Source organism: Mobula hypostoma, chromosome 8, assembly GCF_963921235.1.
Source record: "Mobula hypostoma chromosome 8, sMobHyp1.1, whole genome shotgun sequence".
NCBI lineage: Eukaryota > Metazoa > Chordata > Chondrichthyes > Myliobatiformes > Myliobatidae > Mobula > Mobula hypostoma.
Window position 1 is genome coordinate 21,763,232 of NC_086104.1, and position 19,153 is coordinate 21,782,384.

The 19,153-nt window shown below is 41.5% G+C and overlaps 1 protein-coding gene across 4 annotated transcripts in view; it reads left to right on the forward strand.

The window, feature by feature from the left end:
* Positions 1-19,153, forward strand: part of ndufaf7 (NADH:ubiquinone oxidoreductase complex assembly factor 7) — a 46,466-nt gene that overhangs the window by 5,635 nt on the left and 21,678 nt on the right. For 3 of the 4 annotated variants that reach the window (XM_063055571.1, XM_063055572.1, XM_063055573.1), the window contains 5 exons: positions 908-1,018; positions 12,613-12,826; positions 13,320-13,378; positions 14,150-14,263; positions 15,070-15,213. In XM_063055571.1, the coding sequence (XP_062911641.1) occupies positions 908-1,018; positions 12,613-12,826; positions 13,320-13,378; positions 14,150-14,263; positions 15,070-15,213 (642 nt within the window). The remainder of the gene's footprint in view (positions 1-907; positions 1,019-12,612; positions 12,827-13,319; positions 13,379-14,149; positions 14,264-15,069; positions 15,214-19,153) is intronic. The other variant, XM_063055574.1, reaches the window with a different exon arrangement.

Below are 19,153 nucleotides of genomic sequence, written 5' to 3' on the forward strand. Positions count from 1 at the left end.
ACCTGTTTCTATTATGGCTATGAGATTGCAGCATGGGCAACTGCTGGTCTTCCATACAACCTTGCCCAGGCCTGCGCCCTGGAGAGTGAAGACTTTCCAGGCGCAGATCCATGGTCTCGCAAGACTAACGGATGCCTTTAATTTAATTATGAGATTCCACTCCCCAGAGTCAATCCATGCCTGTCCATCCACCTTACCCATTAAGGCTCTTGCATTAAAATAAATGCAATGTAAAGCCAGTTTTTATTCTGGTGTCTTCCTTTCCAGTCCTGACGAAAGGTCTCGGCCCAAAACGTCGACTGTTTATTCATTTCCAGAGATGTTGCCTGAGCTGCTGCGTTGCTTTTGATTTCCAGCATCTGCAGAAGTTCTCACATTGATCATCTTCATTCTGTGTCCTCTTGGTCCCTTTATCTACTCTTGTCACAATTTATCGGATCACCTCACCATTTGGTAGTGCTCTCTCCTGTAAGTGAAAGCTCGAATTCCACATTAAAGGTGTGAGCACAACCACCTAAGCTGATGTTCTAGTGTGACGCCACACTGTCAAAATGAAGCTTTAAACTGAGACTGTCTTCTCACTCTGGTCTTTGGTACTATTTTAATGTAGAGCAGGAGTATTATTCAGATAACGTGGCCAACACATTTTACCTTAGACAACATTAATAAAAGAGATTATCAGATCAATATCATTGCTGCTGTTGCAGTATTCCTAGTGGCTTCCATGTTTCCTGCCATAAATCAGTGAAGTGAATTTTATAGGCTGTAAAGTGCTTAAAAATATTTAAAAAGTAACTATGTGAATAAAATCCTCTAAACTATTCAGTTCATAATTGAAGTGCATGGATTTCAAAACTTAAATGTCAGAATAATGTTTTTTTTTCCATCCTTCTCCTGGTTCTCCAAGCTACTTGGAATTTGGTGCGTCAGTGAGTGGATGGCTGCTGGTAAACCTGAGGCATTTCATCTGGTAGAACTTGGGCCTGGCAGGGGTACTTTAGCAAGTGATGTTCTAAGGGTAAGTTATTAACCATTTCTTAATTCATTTTTTTTGTGTCTGAAGATGTGAACGGTAGTACTGACCTGCCAATGAGAAAAATTGCCTGAGTAACTTGTGTTCACAAAAAGGAGGACATGACCAATCTGCAAATTATTACCCAGCCTATTCTCATTCATCATGTAGAAAGGAAACATGCTGGTGTCTAGGCCAAAAAGTGTCTTCTAATCTCCCAATAAACTGCATGCCAATTTCTATTTTAGGTTCCATGTGGACTACTTGGCTCTAGACATTGTCACAATGCTAGGGGCACAAGAGACACTGCAGATGCTGGAATGAGATCAAATCAAATCAAGTTTTAATTATCATTCAAACCATACATAGATAAAGCTGAATGAGCTCTGGGGCCAAGGTGCAAAGCATTCAAAATAGCAAGCAAACATTCAAAGTAGTGAGTAACATAATTCAAAATAGCAAGCAAGGAAGCGTATTCACTTTAAAATAAAACATGAGCGATGTTGTTTGGCAACCGATGGTTCAGTCTCCTGGCAGTGTGCGGTCACACGCAATCCACCCTGTCATTCCACCTCTCGAACACGGGAGGTCAGGTCTGATGGGAGAGACCAGGCCCCAGCCAAGTTGGACACCATACTGTAACGCTTCTACGTCTTCTCACCTGGTCTGCAGCAGCAGGCAAGTCTGAGGCTTGAGGCTAGGTCCTTGCTACAACCGAGGCTACAGAGCTCCCATTTCGACTGTCCCTCCACCAGATAGGGCAACAGGCCTGCAGCGCCTTACATTATCACTGTCGAATAGAGCCTCACAATCGCAAGCAAAATGTCCAAGGCAATCTCCCGCAGTCATGCTGCACCAACTTCGAAATGTTGAGGGCGAGAGATCTTGGCACAAAGAAAAAGTTTTGATTTTGTGAAGGAATTCCTGGAAATTAACTGGCATCAGGAGGAAAACATCTAGTAATTAGTTATGCTGCAATTTAGCTGTGTGAGTTTCTCAGAGCAGTGTCCTAGACCCAACCACCTGCAGCTACCTCTTCCTTCTGTCATAAGGTTAGAAGTGGAGATGGTTGCTGATATTCACATATTCCTCAGCACATGAAACACATCAAGCCTACATGTGACAGGACCTTGACAGCGTTCAGCTATGAGCAGAAAAGTGGCAAGGAACACTCCTACCATACCAGTGATCATCTCGGATGAGGGAGTCTGACCATTTAACCTTATGACGCAGTGGCATTATGTCACTGTGTCCTGCGCCATTAAATTTCTGGGAACCATTAACTGGAAACTTCACTGGCCCAATCATATAAACATTCTGACTACAAAGTAAAGTAAGTTTTATTAACGGAGTACTTGTATGTCCCCACTTACAACCCTGAGATTCATTTTCCTGTGGGCATACTCAGCAAATCTACAGATTAAGAACTATAGCAGGATCAATGAAAGATCAAGTAGAGTGTAAAACAACAAACTAGGCAAATATAAATAAATAGCAATAAATAACGAGAATATGAAATAACAAGATATTCCTGAAAGTGAGATTATTGGTTGTGGGAACACCTCAACGGGTGGGCAAGTGAGTGTAGTTATCTTCTTTTGTTCAAGAGCCTGATGGTTGAGGGGTAGTAACTGCTTTTGAACCTGGTTGTGTGAGTCCTGAGGCACCTGTACCTTCTACCTGATGGCAGCAGTGAGGAAAGAGCATGGCCTGGTTGGTGAAGATCTCTGATGATGGATGCTGCTCTTCTATGACAGCATTTTATGTAGCTGTGCTCAATGGTTGGGAGGTCTTTACCCATGATGTACTAGGCTGAATGTACTACCTTTTGTACGATTTTCTGTTTAAAGGCATTGGTGTTCCCGTACCAGTCTGTAAATATACCACCACTACATATCTATAGAAGTTTGTCAACATTTGTGGTGTCATGCCAAATCTCTGCTGGCTCCTAAGGAAGTAGAGGTGCTGCCATGCTTTCTTTGCAATTGCATTTACGTGCTGGTTCCAGGACACATCCTCTGAAATAGTAACACCCAGGAATTATGTATTTAAATGAAATATGAAACAAAATAGAACACTATCAATACTACTGCAGCACTATAAAACTCTGCTCCAACACCTCAGGGCATATTCAAAACCCGGACTCCAGCAACGACCATGGACACATTCACAGTGATTGCGCAACCACCAACTGCGACGCCAGCCTTGAATTCCAGGCCGGGTCTTTATGTGCTGCTGTTGTGACTCCTGTCTCCCCTTCCCCCTCCACCACTCCGCAGCCCCGTCTTCCTCAGATCCCACCGTCAACTCCTTGGCCCTCAGAGGCTCCATCTTCCTTTCACTCCAACCCTCCCCTCTCCATTGACACCCCCAGCCTCCCCCCTCCCCCCTCTGATCCCAGCTCTCATCCGTGCCAGGTCTTTACCATCCCCTCCGACCTTCAACTGTCGGAGGCAGAACGCTCTGTTCTCAGTAAGGGCCTCACGTTTGTCCCCCTTAGCCCACACCTCAGCGAGTTCTGTGTTCGCCACGATGCGGAACTTTTCTTCCGCCGTCTCCATCTCCGAGCCTACTTCTTCGGCAAGGACTCTTCCATCCCCACCGATGACCCCTTCTCCCGTCTTCAACCCTCCTCTTCTTCATGGACACCCCGCTCTGGTCTTCTGCCTGCTCTGGATCTCTTTATTGCTAACTGCCGACGGGACATCAACCGTCTCGACTTTACCGCACCTTGTCCCCATTCCAACCTCACTCCTTCGGAACGCTCTGCTCGCCACTCCCTCCGCACTAATCCTAACCTTATTATCAAACCCGCCGATAAGGGGGGTGCTGTTGTAGTCTGGCGTACTGACCTCTACCATGCAGAGGCACAGCGACAACTCGCGGATACCTCCTCTTATTTACCCCTCGATCGTGACCCCACTAAGGAGCACCAGGCCATTGTCTCCCACACCATCACCGACTTTATCCGCTCAGGGGATCTCCCATCCACTGCTACCAACCTTATAGTTCCCACACCCCGCACTTCCCGTTTCTACCTCCTACCCAAGATCCACAAACCTGCCTGTCCTGGCCGACCTATTGTCTCAGCTTGCTCCTGCCCCACCGAACTCATTTCTGCATACCTCGACACTGTTTTATCACCCCTTGTTCAATCCCTTCCGACCTATGTTCGTGACACTTCTCACGCTCTTAAACCTTTCGATGATTTTAAGTTCCCTGGCCCCCACCGCTTTATTTTCACCATGGATGTCCAGTCCTTATATACTTCCATCCCCCATCAGGAAGGTCTCAAAGCTCTACACTTCTTTTTGGATTCCAGACCTAATCAGTTCCCCTCTACCACCACTCTGCTCCGTCTAGCGGAATTAGTCCTTACTCTTAATAATTTCTCCTTTGGCTCCTCCCACTTCCTCCAAACTAAAGGTGTAGCTATGGGCACCCGTATGGGTCCTAGCTATGCCTGCCTTTTTGTTGGCTTTGTGGAACAATCTATGTTCTGTGCCTATTCTGGTATCTGTCCCCCACTTTTCCTTCGCTACATCGACGACTGCATTGGCGCTGCTTCCTGCACGCATGCAGAACTCGTTGACTTTATTAACTTTGCCTCCAACTTTCACCCTGCCCTCAAGTTTACCTGGTTCATTTTCGACACCTCCCTTCCCTTTCTAGATCTTTCTGTCTCTATCTCTGGAGACAGCTTATCTACTGATGTCTACTATAAGCCTACTGACTCTCACAGCTATCTGGACTATTCCTCTTCTCACCCTGTCTCTTGCAAAAACGCCAACCCCTTCTCGCAATTCCTCCATCTCCGCCGCATCTGCTCTCAGGATGAGGCTTTTCATTCTAGGACGAGGGAGGTGTCTTCCTTTTTTAAAGAAAGGGGCTTCCCTTCTTCCACTATCAACTCTGCTCTTAAACGTATCTCCCCCATTTCACGTACATCTGCTCTCACTCCATCCTCCCGCCGCCCCACTAGGAATAGGGTTCCCCTGGTCCTCACCTACCACCCCACCAGCCTCCGGGTCCAACATATTATTCTCCGTAACTTCCGTCACCTCCAACGGGATCCCACCACTAAGCACATCTTTCCCTCCCCCCCCCTGCATTCCGCAGGGATCGCTCCCTACACAACTCCCTTGTCCATTCGTCCCCCCCATCCCTCCCCACTGATCTCCCTCCTGGCACTTATCCGTGTAAGCGGAACAAGTGCTACACATGCCCTTACACTTCCTCCCTTACCACCATTCAGGGCCCCAAACAGTCCTTCCAGGTGAGGCAACACTTCACCTGTGAGTCGACTGGGGTGATATACTGCGTCCGGTGCTCCCGATGTGGCCTTTTATATATTGGCGAGACCCGACGCAGACTGGGAGACCGCTTTGCTGAACATCTACGCTCTGTCCGCCAGAGAAAGCAGGATCTCCCAGTGGCCACACATTTTAATTCCACGTCTCATTCCCATTCTGACATGTCTATCCACGGCCTCCTCTACTGTAAAGATGAAGCCACACTCAGGTTGGAGGAACAACACCTTATATTCCATCTGGGTAGCCTCCAACCTGATGGCATAAACATCGACTTCTCTAACTTCCGCTAGGCCCCACCTCCCCCTCGTACCCCATCTGTTACTTATTTTTATGCACACATTCTTTCTCTCACTCTCCTTTTTCTCCCTCTGTCCCTCTGAATACACCTCTTGCCCATCCTCTGGGTCCCCCCCCCCCGTCTTTCTTCCCGGACCCCCTGTCCCATGATCCTCTCGTATCCCCTTTTGCCTATCAGCTGTCCAGCTCTTGGCTCCATCCCTCCCCCTCCTGTCTTCTCCTATCATTTTGGATCTCCCCCTCCCCCTCCAACTTTCAAATCCCTTACTCACTCTTCCTTCAGTTAGTCCTGATGAAGGGTCTCGGCCTGAAACGTCGACTGCACCTCTTCCTACAGATGCTGCCTGGCCTGCTGCGTTCACCAGCAACTTTGATGTGTGTTGCTTGAATTTCCAGCATCTGCAGAATTCCTGTTGTTTGTCTATAAAACTCTGTATTGTTTTCTAATAGTTACCGACAGAGGACATACATTGTACGCTGTCGTGTTCTTTTGATTGTAAATGAACAAAATCAGTGCAGACACCTAGTGCAGGTGATGGACTGCATGCACTGCCTTCCTGCATGAAGTGGTGTTGTAATCCAACAATAAATTTCCTAGCATCCCGGCTTATAATATGGTCCTGTAGTGTATTTTTTTTTAGGATAGTGTCAAATCTTTTTGGGTCTGAAGTTTTTAAAAGCCAAAATTTAAAAAAAACAGAATGATCAAAAGTCTCTTTATGAATCTGCATCCATCAGTCCAAATGCATAATATCACACAATTACATGAAACTGATGCTATTTAGAAGCTGTTTGCTCTAAGCACAGTGTATGAAGGCCACATAAGTGCACACAACTGATGCTAGAAACTGTTTGGCAGCAGTCTCTTCTTCCAGTTAGGTGGTATAGTGTCCCAAGTAAATGAAGGGAGTTCGGGTTATTTTCTCAACTAGTTTTTGTTCCTTAAGGGTTGTCTCAAATAAGTGGCTGCCCCGATTAACCAACGGGCCAGTAAACTGTGATTCACTGAATTTCCTTTATTCTTTCGGAATCTGCATAAATTCAGGTGACAAATTATTTTCCAAGTTAGATTTAACAATTCATATTCTAGAACAGTATAAAATTTGTTTCTCTGAAAGAAAAGGCACACAAGATTCTTTTTTCATATGGGGCTGGTAAAATCTAACGCTGTTGATAAAATTACAAACATCATGGAAAGTTACAGCAGTTGGGTCTCTGAAACGGAGTATGGCTCTGTGACTCAGAAATGAAGGGGGAGAAGAGGCACATTGTTGTTATAGGAGAATCCTTGGTTAGGGGAACAGAAAGGAGGTTCTGTGGGGGAGAACAAAATTCTCAGATGGTATGTTGCCTCCCGGGTGCCTGGGTCCACGACATCTCTGATCGAGTCTGCAGCATCGTTCAGTGGGAGGATGAACAGGCAGTTGGTGAGGCCTAATTTGGGGTATTGTGTGCAGTTTTGGTCACCTTCCTACAGGAAAGATGTAAATAAGACTAAAAGAGTACAGAGAAAATTTATAAGGACGTTGCCGGGTATGAGGACCTGAGTTATAAGGAAAGATTGAATAGGTTAGGATTTTATTCCTTAGAACGTAGAAGATTGAGAGGAGATTTGATAGGTGTATACAAAGTTGTGAGTGGCATAGATAGGGAAAGTGCAAGCAGGCTTTTTCCACTGAGTTTGGGTGGGATTACAACCTGAGCTCATGGGTTAAGGGTGAAAGGTGAGAGGTTTAAGGGGCACATGAGGGAAAACTTCTTTACTTAGAGGAGCATGAGAGTGTGGAGTGAGCTGCTTGATTTCAATGTTTAAGAGAAGTTTGGATAGATACATAGTTGGCAGGGGTATGGAGGTCTGTGGTCTTGATGTAGGTTGATGGGAGTAGGCAGTTTAAATGGTTTTGGCATGGACTAGATGTGCCATAGGGCCTGTTTCTGGGCTATACTTCTCCGACTCCATGACTTCCCTATGACTCTCTTTTTGCAGAGTAGGGGAATTAAGGGTTATGGTGAAAAGGCAGGCTGGTGGAGATGAGTCCATGGCCAGATCAGCCAGGATCCTATTGAATGATGGAGCAGGCTCGACAGGCCAGATGGCTGACTCCTGCTGCTATTTGTTATGTTCTTATGACATTGAAATACATAAGCAAACAGACAGGCAGAATGTCATAAACTGATACTGCCCTTCAGTTTTTTATTTTTAAATTTTTTTTTAAATTTTGTTTTCATTTGGATAAGGTATTCACAAGTAATACACAGACTTTTTTTTACATATATAACCTTTTCCATTTTTTATGTGAGTAAATTTATATTAATTTGTACATTCACATTGAGATAATATAGAAAATAATTAGGCATTCAAATAGGTGTTTATGTGCAATTGTACTTGCACTCTCTTAAACTTAAGTAATGATAATAGTTGTTATAAAAAATATTAATAACAGTGGTTGAATACTAATTTCCATGTATCTCTTCTGGTCCATTTCTTTCTGGTCCAAAATTTCCCCAGATCTTTTCTTTACTTGTGTTTATTCCACATTTTCCAAAAAAAGGAACAGTAGACATTCGAGCCAAGGGTGCTTACGTTAACACCATTACTATGTTGGTGAGACAAACATTATAAACCATTAGGAGAGTCATCTAAAGTCTGCTCGCTCTGGGGTTATAAATTCAATCCATTTATTCCAAATTTGATAAACTTTTTCCTTTTGAATTCTCAGAGAGTAGGTCATCTTTTCCATTTTAAGTATTTCCAAAATAATTTCATGCCAGTCTTCTAATGTAGGTGATGTTGGATTTAACCACTTTCTGGTGATTGATTTCTTACTTGCCGCTAAAAGGGCCTGCAGCAGCTTTGTATCTCTTGTCTGTTCCAAAAACAATACATGCCCCAAGTAGAGAGTCTCAAAGTTTAGAGCTATCTGAGTCTTAAATACCTTAACTAATGTTCTGTGAATACCTTCCCAATATAAACTTAATGTAGGGCAATCCCAAAAAATATGGAAATGATTTGCCTCCTTGGAGCCACACCTTCACCTTGTCTTTATATTTTTCCTGGTATGGGGTCCTGAAGTATCTTATAAGATTTTTCCAACAATGTTCTCTCCAAATCAAAGAGTTAGTCGAAGACCACTGGAAGCTGCATATTTTCCCCCAAGCCTCCTCTGAAAGTAGCAACCCCTCTTCTTTCTCCCACTTCTCTTTAATATAAAAATGTGTTTTCATTTTTGGCATGAGAGAGGGCATTGTATAATCGAGAAATTGATTTACTTGGTATTGAACTGTAAGCCGAATTCAGAACCTTGAAAAATTCTAATTCTTCTGTTAAGTCTGTATATCTACAACTCTAGTTAACATGATGTTGTACTTGAAGGTTCGTAAAAAACTCATTGTGTTCTAGGCCATGTTTGTCCTGCAGGGATTCAAAACTTTGAAATACACTTTTATGTGTGAATGAGAGGTAGGTTGTAAGACCTTTCTTTATCCACAGTTCAAATCTTTTATCTCCTCTACTGGGAAGAAATTCGGTATCATAAGCACACCCTCTGGAAAGTTTTAACATGTTATTGATTCCACATGAATTAGCCACCTTCTGCCATACTTTTAATGTGAGATCAATCCAGCTGTTTTTAATCTTTTCCAATTGGGCCATCAATCCTTTGTCTGCTATTGAGGCCTGCGGAGGAAAACTGTCAATCAGTCCAAATTCTATTTCCTTCCATCTAGCCTTATATTCCCTATTGCACCAATATAACAGAGGGGTTATATGTGAAGCATAAAAATAATTTCTCAACAAGGAAGTGCCATACCTCCGCCTTCCTTTCCTAACTGTAAGGTGTTAAATCGGATTCTAGGTTTCTTTCCTTGCCAGATAAAGTGGGAAATCCATTTGTCTCATTCCCTGAATTATCATCCACCTCCACAGGTAAAGTCCGGAAAAGGTAAAGTAACCAAGGGAGAATATTCATTTTTATGATATTTATCCTTGACTTTAAACTTAAAAAGGGGATAAGATTCCACCTATGTATATCTGCTTTTATCTCTGAAATTAATGGCCCATAATTTGCCTGTGACAATGTTGAAAGATCTTTTGGCAGGGTTATTCCTAAATATTTTAATGATTTAGCTTCCCACTTAAGATTATCTGTATCCTGCAGTTTTTTGGATGCTGTATAATTTAAGGACAAAACCTGCGTTTTCTTTACATTAATTTTATAACCTGATATTTTCCCAAACTCATCCAACAGTGTAAACAATCCTATGAATGATTTTTCTGGTTCACTCAAATAGACTAAACGTCATCTGCAATAGCGCCACCTTCTGTTCAATCCCTGCCACCTTGATACCTTTTGCAATTTCACTCTGTCTTATTAGTTGGGCAAGAGGTTCAATATATAGTGCAAAAAGGAGAGGAGAAATTGGGCATCCCTGTCTAGTTCCGCTCTCTAAAATGGAAGAGTCAGAGAGGTCCCCATTTATCTTAATTCGAGCTGTAGGGCTGTCATATAAAATGTGGGATTACTTTAATAAACTTTTCTTGAAAGCCGAATCTTCCTAACACTCTGTATAGGAATACCCAACTAACTGAATCAAAAGCTTTCTCAGCATATAATCCCACTACCATTGTCTCTGTCCTGTTCTAGTATGTGTAAAGTTCTCCTTATGTTGTCCTGAGTTTGTCTTTGCTGAATGAATCCAGTCTGGTCTAAGTGGATGAGGCCAGGTAGAAGCTTTTCCAGTCTATGAGCTAATATAGATGGCCTTTCAGTTATTTCAAAGAAAAATTGTTCAATCCACTGTCACATCAAACATTCTCAACCCAGAATTATTATGTTATGATATTTGATTATGCTTTCATTTAATTTGCTTTAGTTAACCATCAGCTCCATGATGACATCACATATGTTGCCCGATCTGTACTATTAATGATTCTCAGCATGCTTCATCTTGTAGTGATTCTTAATGGTTACAGTTACCAAGAGAAAGAATGGATATCAGCAAATAATTTTCTATACCTTGAGCAAATTAAGTGGTTTGTTGACTATAGTGAAATCACGAAGGATTTCCATGTTTTATGAGAATACAGGCATTGTGGAGTCATAGACGTAGAGCTGTACAGCACAGAAATGGATCTGTCAGCCTACCATGTCCATGTCAACTTTTCTGCCTATCTGTACTAATTCCATTTGCCCACATTGGATCTGTGCTCTTCTATATTTTATTTAGGTATTTATTTGTGCCTTGTCTAAATGTCTCCTCAATGTAGTTATTGTACTTGAGTACTTGACTCCACTATCTTATATGACATGGGGTGTGTGTGTAAAATTAAAACAAAACTGCTTTCTTCTCAGCTTGCCCATGCACTCTAGTTTTTCATATCGCTACCATGGGGTGCAAGTGGAATTTCTGACTATCTGCCCCACTCACTTTCATACATACATCTACATACTCACTTTCAAGGTCTCTTCATCTCACGTTCTCAATATCTATTCTCAAATATGATGGCAGAATATAGCATTAATCATAAGACTCTCGGCAGTGTGGAGGATCAGAGGGATCTTGGGGTCTGATCCATAGGACGCTCAAAGCAGCTGCGTAGGTTGACTCTGTGGTTAAGAAGGCATACGGTATATTGGCCTTCACTAATCTTGGAATTGAATTTAGGAGCCAAGGGGGTAATGTTGCAGCTATATAGGACCCTGGTCAGACCCCACTTGGAGTACCGTGCTCAGTTCTGGTCACCTCACTACAGGAAGGATGTGGAAGCCATAGAAAGGGTGCAGAGGAGATTTACAAGGATGTTGCCTGGATTGGGGAGTATGCCTTATGAAAACAGGTTGAGTGAACTTGGCCTTTTCTCCTTGGAGCGACAGAGGATGAGAGGTGACCTGATAGAGGTGAACAAGATGATGAGAGGCATTGGAAAGTCAGACGCTTTTTCCCAGGGCTGAAATGGTTGCCACAAGAGGACATGGGTTTAAGTTGCTGGGAAGTAGGTACAGAGGAGATGTCAGGGGTAATCTTTTTACGCAGAGAGTGGTGAGTGCATGGAATGGGCTGCCAGCAACGGCGGTGGAGGCGGATACGATAGGGTCTTTTAAAAGACTTTTGGATAGGTACATGGAGCTTAGAAAAATAGAGGTCTATAGGTAAGCCTAGTAATTTCTAAGGTAGGGATATGATCGGCACAAGTTTGTGGGCCAAAGGGTCTGTATTGTGCTGTAGGTTTTCTATGTTTCTATGTTTATTGCTTATTTATTTATTATTATTATTTCTTTTGTTTTGTATTTCCACAGTTTTAGTCTTTTGCACACTGGTTGAACACCCAAGTTGATGCAGTTTTTCATTGATTATATTATGATTATTGTTCTGTTATGTCTTTGTTGAGTATGCCGGCAGGAAAATGAATCTCAGGGTGACATGTATGTACTTAAGTAATAAATTTATTTTTAACTTTGAACTTTATCTATGCCTCATAATTTTATATATCTCTATTAGATTATTGCTGAGTTTTCTTTGATCCACACTTAATTATCCAATCTCATTCTAAAACTAAAGACCTCCAATCAAGGCAACATCCAGGGGAATGTCCTCTCTATTCTCTCCAGCGTGGTGATCTGAACTGTGCGTTAGTGTGGAATAACTAGTAATTTGTAACGTTGGCACGTAATGTCCCAACATTTATATATTGTGACCAACCTAGAAGGGAAGAATGTCATATGCCTTCTTCACTGCCCCCCTCATTGTCACCACTTAAGGAAACTATTTGAAACAAGAAACAATAATAAAAAGTTAAATAGTGAAGATAAAAAAATTGAGGAATGGAATCCATATCATAAAAGAGCAGTCTCAGCATTGAGCTTATAATGCCATCTTGCACAGCATGTCAAACATTTTAAACAGCAGTTTTTTCTAATCACGCTCTTCCTCAACTGCACCAAATTTAATAGTTAATACTTGTTTGTACTTTTTCCTTTTGGTGGAAATTAGGTCTTCAACCAACTCGGTTCGGTGTTGAGGGCATGTGAGATTTCTATTCACTTGGTTGAAGTGAGTCCAAAGCTCAGTGAAACTCAAGCACAGATTTTAACTGAAGGGGAGCACAGCTTATTACATGATCCCAGTGCTGAAGTTTATAAGGCAGGAGTTACCAAGACAGGGCTTCCAATTGCCTGGTACAAGGATTTACAGGATGTACCAAAAGGTAAGATTATCTCCTTAACTGAGAAGGGAAATCTAAGAAAAGGCTAAAATAGAAAGTTGCAGTGTGATAGAAGGCAGGAGGCATGTTGCAGAAAATGTAACATTAATATAACATATTGAGTGGGACATTCCTTAAGTAAAAGCTTTGTTTTTTTTGCTAATTTGGTTTCAGTTCTGCTTTTTTGAGTTTCAGATTTTAGTGTGAAATACACCCTAATTATTTATAAAGTTGTATGTTCAGGCTTCATTTGTTGCTTATTCCACTTGCTTCTAACACTGTTTAGTTAAGTACTCAGATGGGATTTGTGTACTCAATTTTCCAACATAATTGTGCCCATATTTCTTTGAACTTTGTGTAACTTTAGCTGGAATGGAAGATGTGCAAAGCATGTTTAATTGTAATTGGATACTTTAAACACGTTAAATGAAACTTTCAACCATTTCACAACTGGAATGATCACAATAACTTTTACAAATCACATTTCCGTTTTCAGGTTTTGGCTTTTATCTTGCACATGAATTTTTTGATGTGCTTCCCATCCACAAGTTTCAGGTAAACCGAGCAGTTTTGTTTCGCAATTTCTGTTTCTTTGTTCATTCCTCTTGATCTGTTTTGCCACAAGGCATGCGAATAGATCAGTTAAATAGTTAATATTTGTCTCCACAACATCGATGTGTTGGAACATTCATCTTGAAAATGAAAGGAGCCTGTTTTCTCCTCCTAACCATGCGATGCCAGTCTTAGAATGAGACAGATCTTATTCTGTCTCATTCTAAGATGGATAGAATGGATAGAGATATAAGATGGATCCAGCAGGTAGGATTAAGGAGAATCCAAAGAGGTTTAATAGCTATATTCAGAGTAAAAGGAAAGTTGGGGAGAAAACCAGTCCCATTAGATATCAGCAGGTCTACCTATGTCTCAAACCGCAGGAGATGGATCGGATTTTCAACTAATATTTCTCCTTTGTGCTTACTGAGAGAAAATCATGGTTGTTCAAGAGATGAGGGAAATGAGAGGAGATGTTTTGGAAAATATTTATATTACCAGGTACAAGATACTAGCAGCTTTATAGCAAATTAAGATGGATAAGTCCCAAGGGCATTCTTGGTTTTTGTGGGAGACGAGGAAATTGCGTAGGTCCTTGCAGGGATATTTGCTTCCTCATTAGCCATTGGTAAAGTTCCCTAAGTTCAGAAGGTGATTAACTCTGCTCTTATGTCATATGGTCTAATGTAACATTTTCTGTTGATATGAAATAAAATAAGGTGGCTACAGTTTTCTTTAACTGGTCATTTTGATTTTGTGTTTTTAAATTTACAGAAAACCAAGCAGGGATGGCGTGAAATACTGATTGATATTGAACCACGTTCACCAGAAAAGCTTCGGTTTGTCCTGGCACGCTCTGCCACTTTTGCTTCAAAAACGTTAATTCAGGTGGATTTTAAATTGTATTGCTGCAATGAATTTAGTTTAGATTTTTAAAAATACAAGGGGGAGAATACCCTCAGCATTTAAGCTGGGTTTACTTTTCCCAAACTTAGGCAAAATAGTGGAGAGAGCCTGTTGGAAATTCCCTGTCCAAGTTTTAAAAAAACAATGAAAGAAGTGCAGTGTAATAGCTTCATAATATCACACAGGAAGACAAAAGAAGTGAAAATCTAATCTTTGTTTTATATTTGCTTATTTAATGTGACTAAATGCAAAATTGCAATTCAGCGTTTTCTTGATTTGAGAGTTCTTTATTAGAGTTGTCACATTTGTAGAGGAGGCTACATCAGGGCTCTGGGTTGCATGCTAGTTCAACTCTTGTTCCCATTCCCACTCCCACTTTCACATCAGCACACAACTGACGTGAGTTGGAATCCATTCGGCAACAGTCCCTATCCCAATGATGCGACATAATGTCCCAAATAAATGAAGGGAATTCCGGCTGTTTTCTTGATTAGTGTTTGTTCTTTAAGAGTTGTCCTATAAGTGACTGCCCCAATTAACTGATGGCCTATTTAACCAAAATTCATTGTATATAATACAGGTTACGGAGCACTTTTCATTTCTCATGTCGTTGCATGGGGCAATCAATTATACAATTTTGATCGATTGTATATAATTGGTATGTTCAATGGATGGATTTATAATTTTTTTTAAAATTATGCCTTAAAAGTTATATGTGGTTTTACTACTTGGTGTATTTTACTTCTGCTGTTTATTTCAATAGTTGAAGTCTTTAACTTTTCAAACAGAGGGATGATAAAAGAGACCATCTGGAGGTCTGCCCTGAGGCTGGTGTCATTATCCATAGCCTAGCTAGTCGAATCGCTGAAGATGGCGGAGCAGCACTAATAGCCGACTATGGCCATAACGGAACAAAGACTGACACATTTAGAGTAAGTTTAGTGAAGCATCTTCTTAGTAGGTCTTGAGTATGGTTCTCCCATTTAATTATCCCTAGATATTTGACAATGTTTTTTGCTAGTCTGGGTAATAATACTGTAAGCAGTTTTGAGTTGTGTGTTTTATCACATTCTGACATTGTTTCTAGAGAATTCAAACAAAAACTGAGAATTAAGTTAGTTTTATGCTCAGTGCTACTGTTCATTTACATGTTTTTATACATCACCTTTGAGGGAAATCAGTGATAATAGCCAAAGAATTTTTTGGAAAATTGTCATCCATAGGATTATGATCTAAATAATCAGCACACCAGTACAGAATTCTGTTCATAGCTCATTAAAGAGTATTCAAATAATTTTTAAACAATACAGAAGTTACTTTGATACAGATAATTTTTAAATAATTCATTTTAAGGTGATTAAATGTAAGTCTAGACACATTATACATATTTAACTAACTGGATAAATTATGACTTAAGTTTTGATATATGGTATGTGAAATTCTCTTTAAAGTTACTTTTATATAAAAAATAGCAAGATTTCACAAAAAGCATCAAAATAACAACAAATTGTTTAGCTGAGGGATAAATGTTGTGCAAGACCACGACAATATTTATCCTTCGTGTAGTACCATGGGACCTTGTCCTTCAAAGAATACAGATGAAATTATTCTTCAAGTCTTACTTAAATAATGAAGTGCCAGCAGTGCAACAAGGCTGCTGCTAGATGTGTGTGTGTGTGCACCTATGTCTGCCAGTGTGAGTGTTCATGCATTCCTGACCTCCTTTGGTCACGTCTTTTAAAATTAATATTTGTCTTCTGAAGGTTTTTGTTTTCCCCCTGTTTAGCAGCTTGAGTTCTGAGCTGGCAGAAAGTTACAACATGTTACCTTGGGGCCATGGTTCCTGTTTATTTCTTTAGATTCCCCAAATCCACTGTGTGGAAGGATTAATACTGATGCCTAGGTGAATGGTTTGTGATATGTTTTAAATATTTTAAAGTATATTTTAATCTTCATTTAGAGTGAAATTCTGAAGTAAATTTATTATCAAAGTACATATACATCACCCTAAATAATTCTGAGATTCATTTTCTTATGGGCATACGCAGTAAATATAAGAAACATAATGGAATCAGTGAAAGACCACGCCCAACAGGACAAACAACAATCAGAATCAGGTGTAATATCACTGGCATATGTCGTGAAATTTGTTAACTTTACACAGCAGTACAATGAAATACATGATAAATATAGAGGAAAAAACTGAGTTACATTAAGTATATGTATGTCTATTAAATAGTTGTTAAAATAAGTAGTGCAAAATAACAGAAATAAAAATGTAGTCAGGTAGTATTCAAGGGTTCAATGTCCACTTAGAAATCGGCAGACAGAGGAGAAGAAGCTGTTCCTGAATTGCTGAGTGTGTGCCTTCACGCTTCTATGCCTCCTTCCCAATGGTAACAATGAGAAGGGAGCATGTCCTGGGTGATGGGGGAATCCTTAATGGTGGATGCCACCTTCCTAAGGCACCGCTCCTTTAAGACGTCTTAGATACTACGGAGGCTGGTACCCATTATAGAGCTGATTAATTTTACAAGTTTCTGCAACTTATTTCAGTCTTGTGCAACAGCGCCCCCCCCCCCCGCCATACCAGATGGTGATGCAGCCAGTCAGAGTGCTCTCCGTGGTATATTGGTGGAAGTTTTCAAGTGTTTTAGTTGACAAACCAAATCTCCTCAAACTCCGAATGAAATATAGCCACTGTCTTGCTGCCTTTATAGCTGCATCAATATGTTGCGTCCAGGTTAAGTCCTCAGAGATGTTGGCACCCAGGAACTTGAAATTGATCACTTCTGATCCCTCTGAGGATTGGTTTGTGTCCCCTTGTCTTACCCTTCCTGAAGTTCTTAATCAGCTCTTTGGTCTTAATGATATTGAGTGCAAGGTTGTTGCTGCAGCACCACTCAACTGATTGGTATATCTCGCTCCTATATGCCCTCTCGAAGCAAGAAGGTTGTGAGTGGAACGTCGGAAGGGATTTTCGGAGCGATGTCATTTTACTACTCGGGGTAAAGAGAGGCAAGACTGTGCAGGTGTGTGACATCAGCCAGTAGAGAGTGGGAAGAGCTTAAAAAGGCAAGGATTCTTCAGCGGTTTAGGCACTGGAACCGCGCATGGACTCACTTTGGAGCATCTTGAGATGCTGAGCATGTTGTGGATCGCACATTTAGTGAGTTGGTCACACCGCAGTTTAAGGATCTAAGGAAAGATAGGGAATGTGTGACCAACAAGAAAGGTAGTATAGGGGTCTCCTGCGGTTATCTCCCTCCAAAGCAGATATACCGCTTTGGAGTCTGTTGGGGGAGATAGCTCATCAGGTGAAGGCAACAGTAGCCAGGATCATGGCACCATGGGTGGATCTGCTGCGCACGAGGGCAAGAAAAAGAGTGGCGGAGCTGTTGTGGTAGGGGATTCCATGGTAAGAGGAATAGAGAGGAGCTTCTGTGGCCGCAAACAGGACTCCCGTGTGCGTGTGTTGCCTCCTGGGTGCAAGGGTCAGAGATGTCTCGGAGAGGCTGCAGGGCATTCTGAAAGGGGAGGGTGAGCAGCCAGCTGTGGTGGTGCATGTTGGTACTAACAATATAGGAAGAAAGCGGAATGAGGTCCTACAAGCTGAATTTAGGGAGTTCGGAGATAAATTAAAGAGTAGGACCTCAAAGGTAATCATTTCAGGACTATTACCGGTGCCACTTGCTAGCCAGAGTTGGAATAGCAGGATAGCTAGAATGAATATGTGGCTTGGGCAGTGGTGCAAGAGGGAGGGTTTCAGATTCTTGGGGCATTGGAACCGCTTCTGGGGGAGGTGGGACCGGTACCGTCCAGACGGTCTACATCTGGGCAGGGCCGAGATCAATGTCCTAGGAAGAGTGTTTGCTATTGCTGTTGGGGAGGCTTTAAACTAATATGGCAGGAGGAGGGGAACCCACAGAAAAGAAGAGGGAAGTGATGCAGAGAACAAAGCTGGAGTTAGTGAAGAAAAAAGTTAAGAGTAGAGTGCATAAAAGTAAAAAGCAAAAATTGCATAGGTCACTAGATTCTAAAAGGACAATGAGTATAAGGGCACTTTATCTAAATGCCCGTAGTATTAAAAACAAGGTTAGTGAACTTGTGGCACAGATCAGTACCAAGGCATACGATTTAGTGGCCATTACAGAAACCTGGTTGCAAGGTGGAGATGACTGGGAATTAAATATCCAAGGGTATCAGGTAATACAGAAAGATAGGCAGGAAGGCAGAGGAGGTGGAGTGGCGCTCTTGATTAGGGATGAGATCAGGGCAATTGTGAGAGATGATATGAGATCTACAGAGCAGAACGTTGAGTCCATCTGGGTAGAGATTAAGAATAGTAAAGGGAAAAAAAATCACTGGTGGGTGTTGTCTATAGGCCACCCAATAAAAATATTGCAGTGGCAGAGGCGATTAACCAAGAAATACCTGGGGCTTGTAAGAATGGAATGTCAGTGGTCATGGGGGATTTTAGCTTCCACATAGATTGGGTGAATCAGGTTGGTCAAGGAAGTTTTGAGGAGGACTTCATAGAATGCATCCGTGATGGCTTTCTTGAGCAGCATGTTAGTGAACCTACAAGAAAAATACTACCTTACATCTAGTCCTGTGCAATGAGACAGGTAAGATTAAATATCTTGTAGTCAGTGATTCTCTTGGAAAGAGTGATCATAGTATGATTGAATTTTGCATTCAGATGGAGGATGAAATAGTTAGATCTAAAACTAGTGTATTACGCTTGAATAAGGGAGACTACAACGGGATGAGGGAGGAGTTGGCTAATGTGGATTGGGAGCACAGGCTATTTGGTAGGACAGTTGAGGAACAGTGGAATACTTTCAAAGAGATTTTTCACAGTGCTCAACA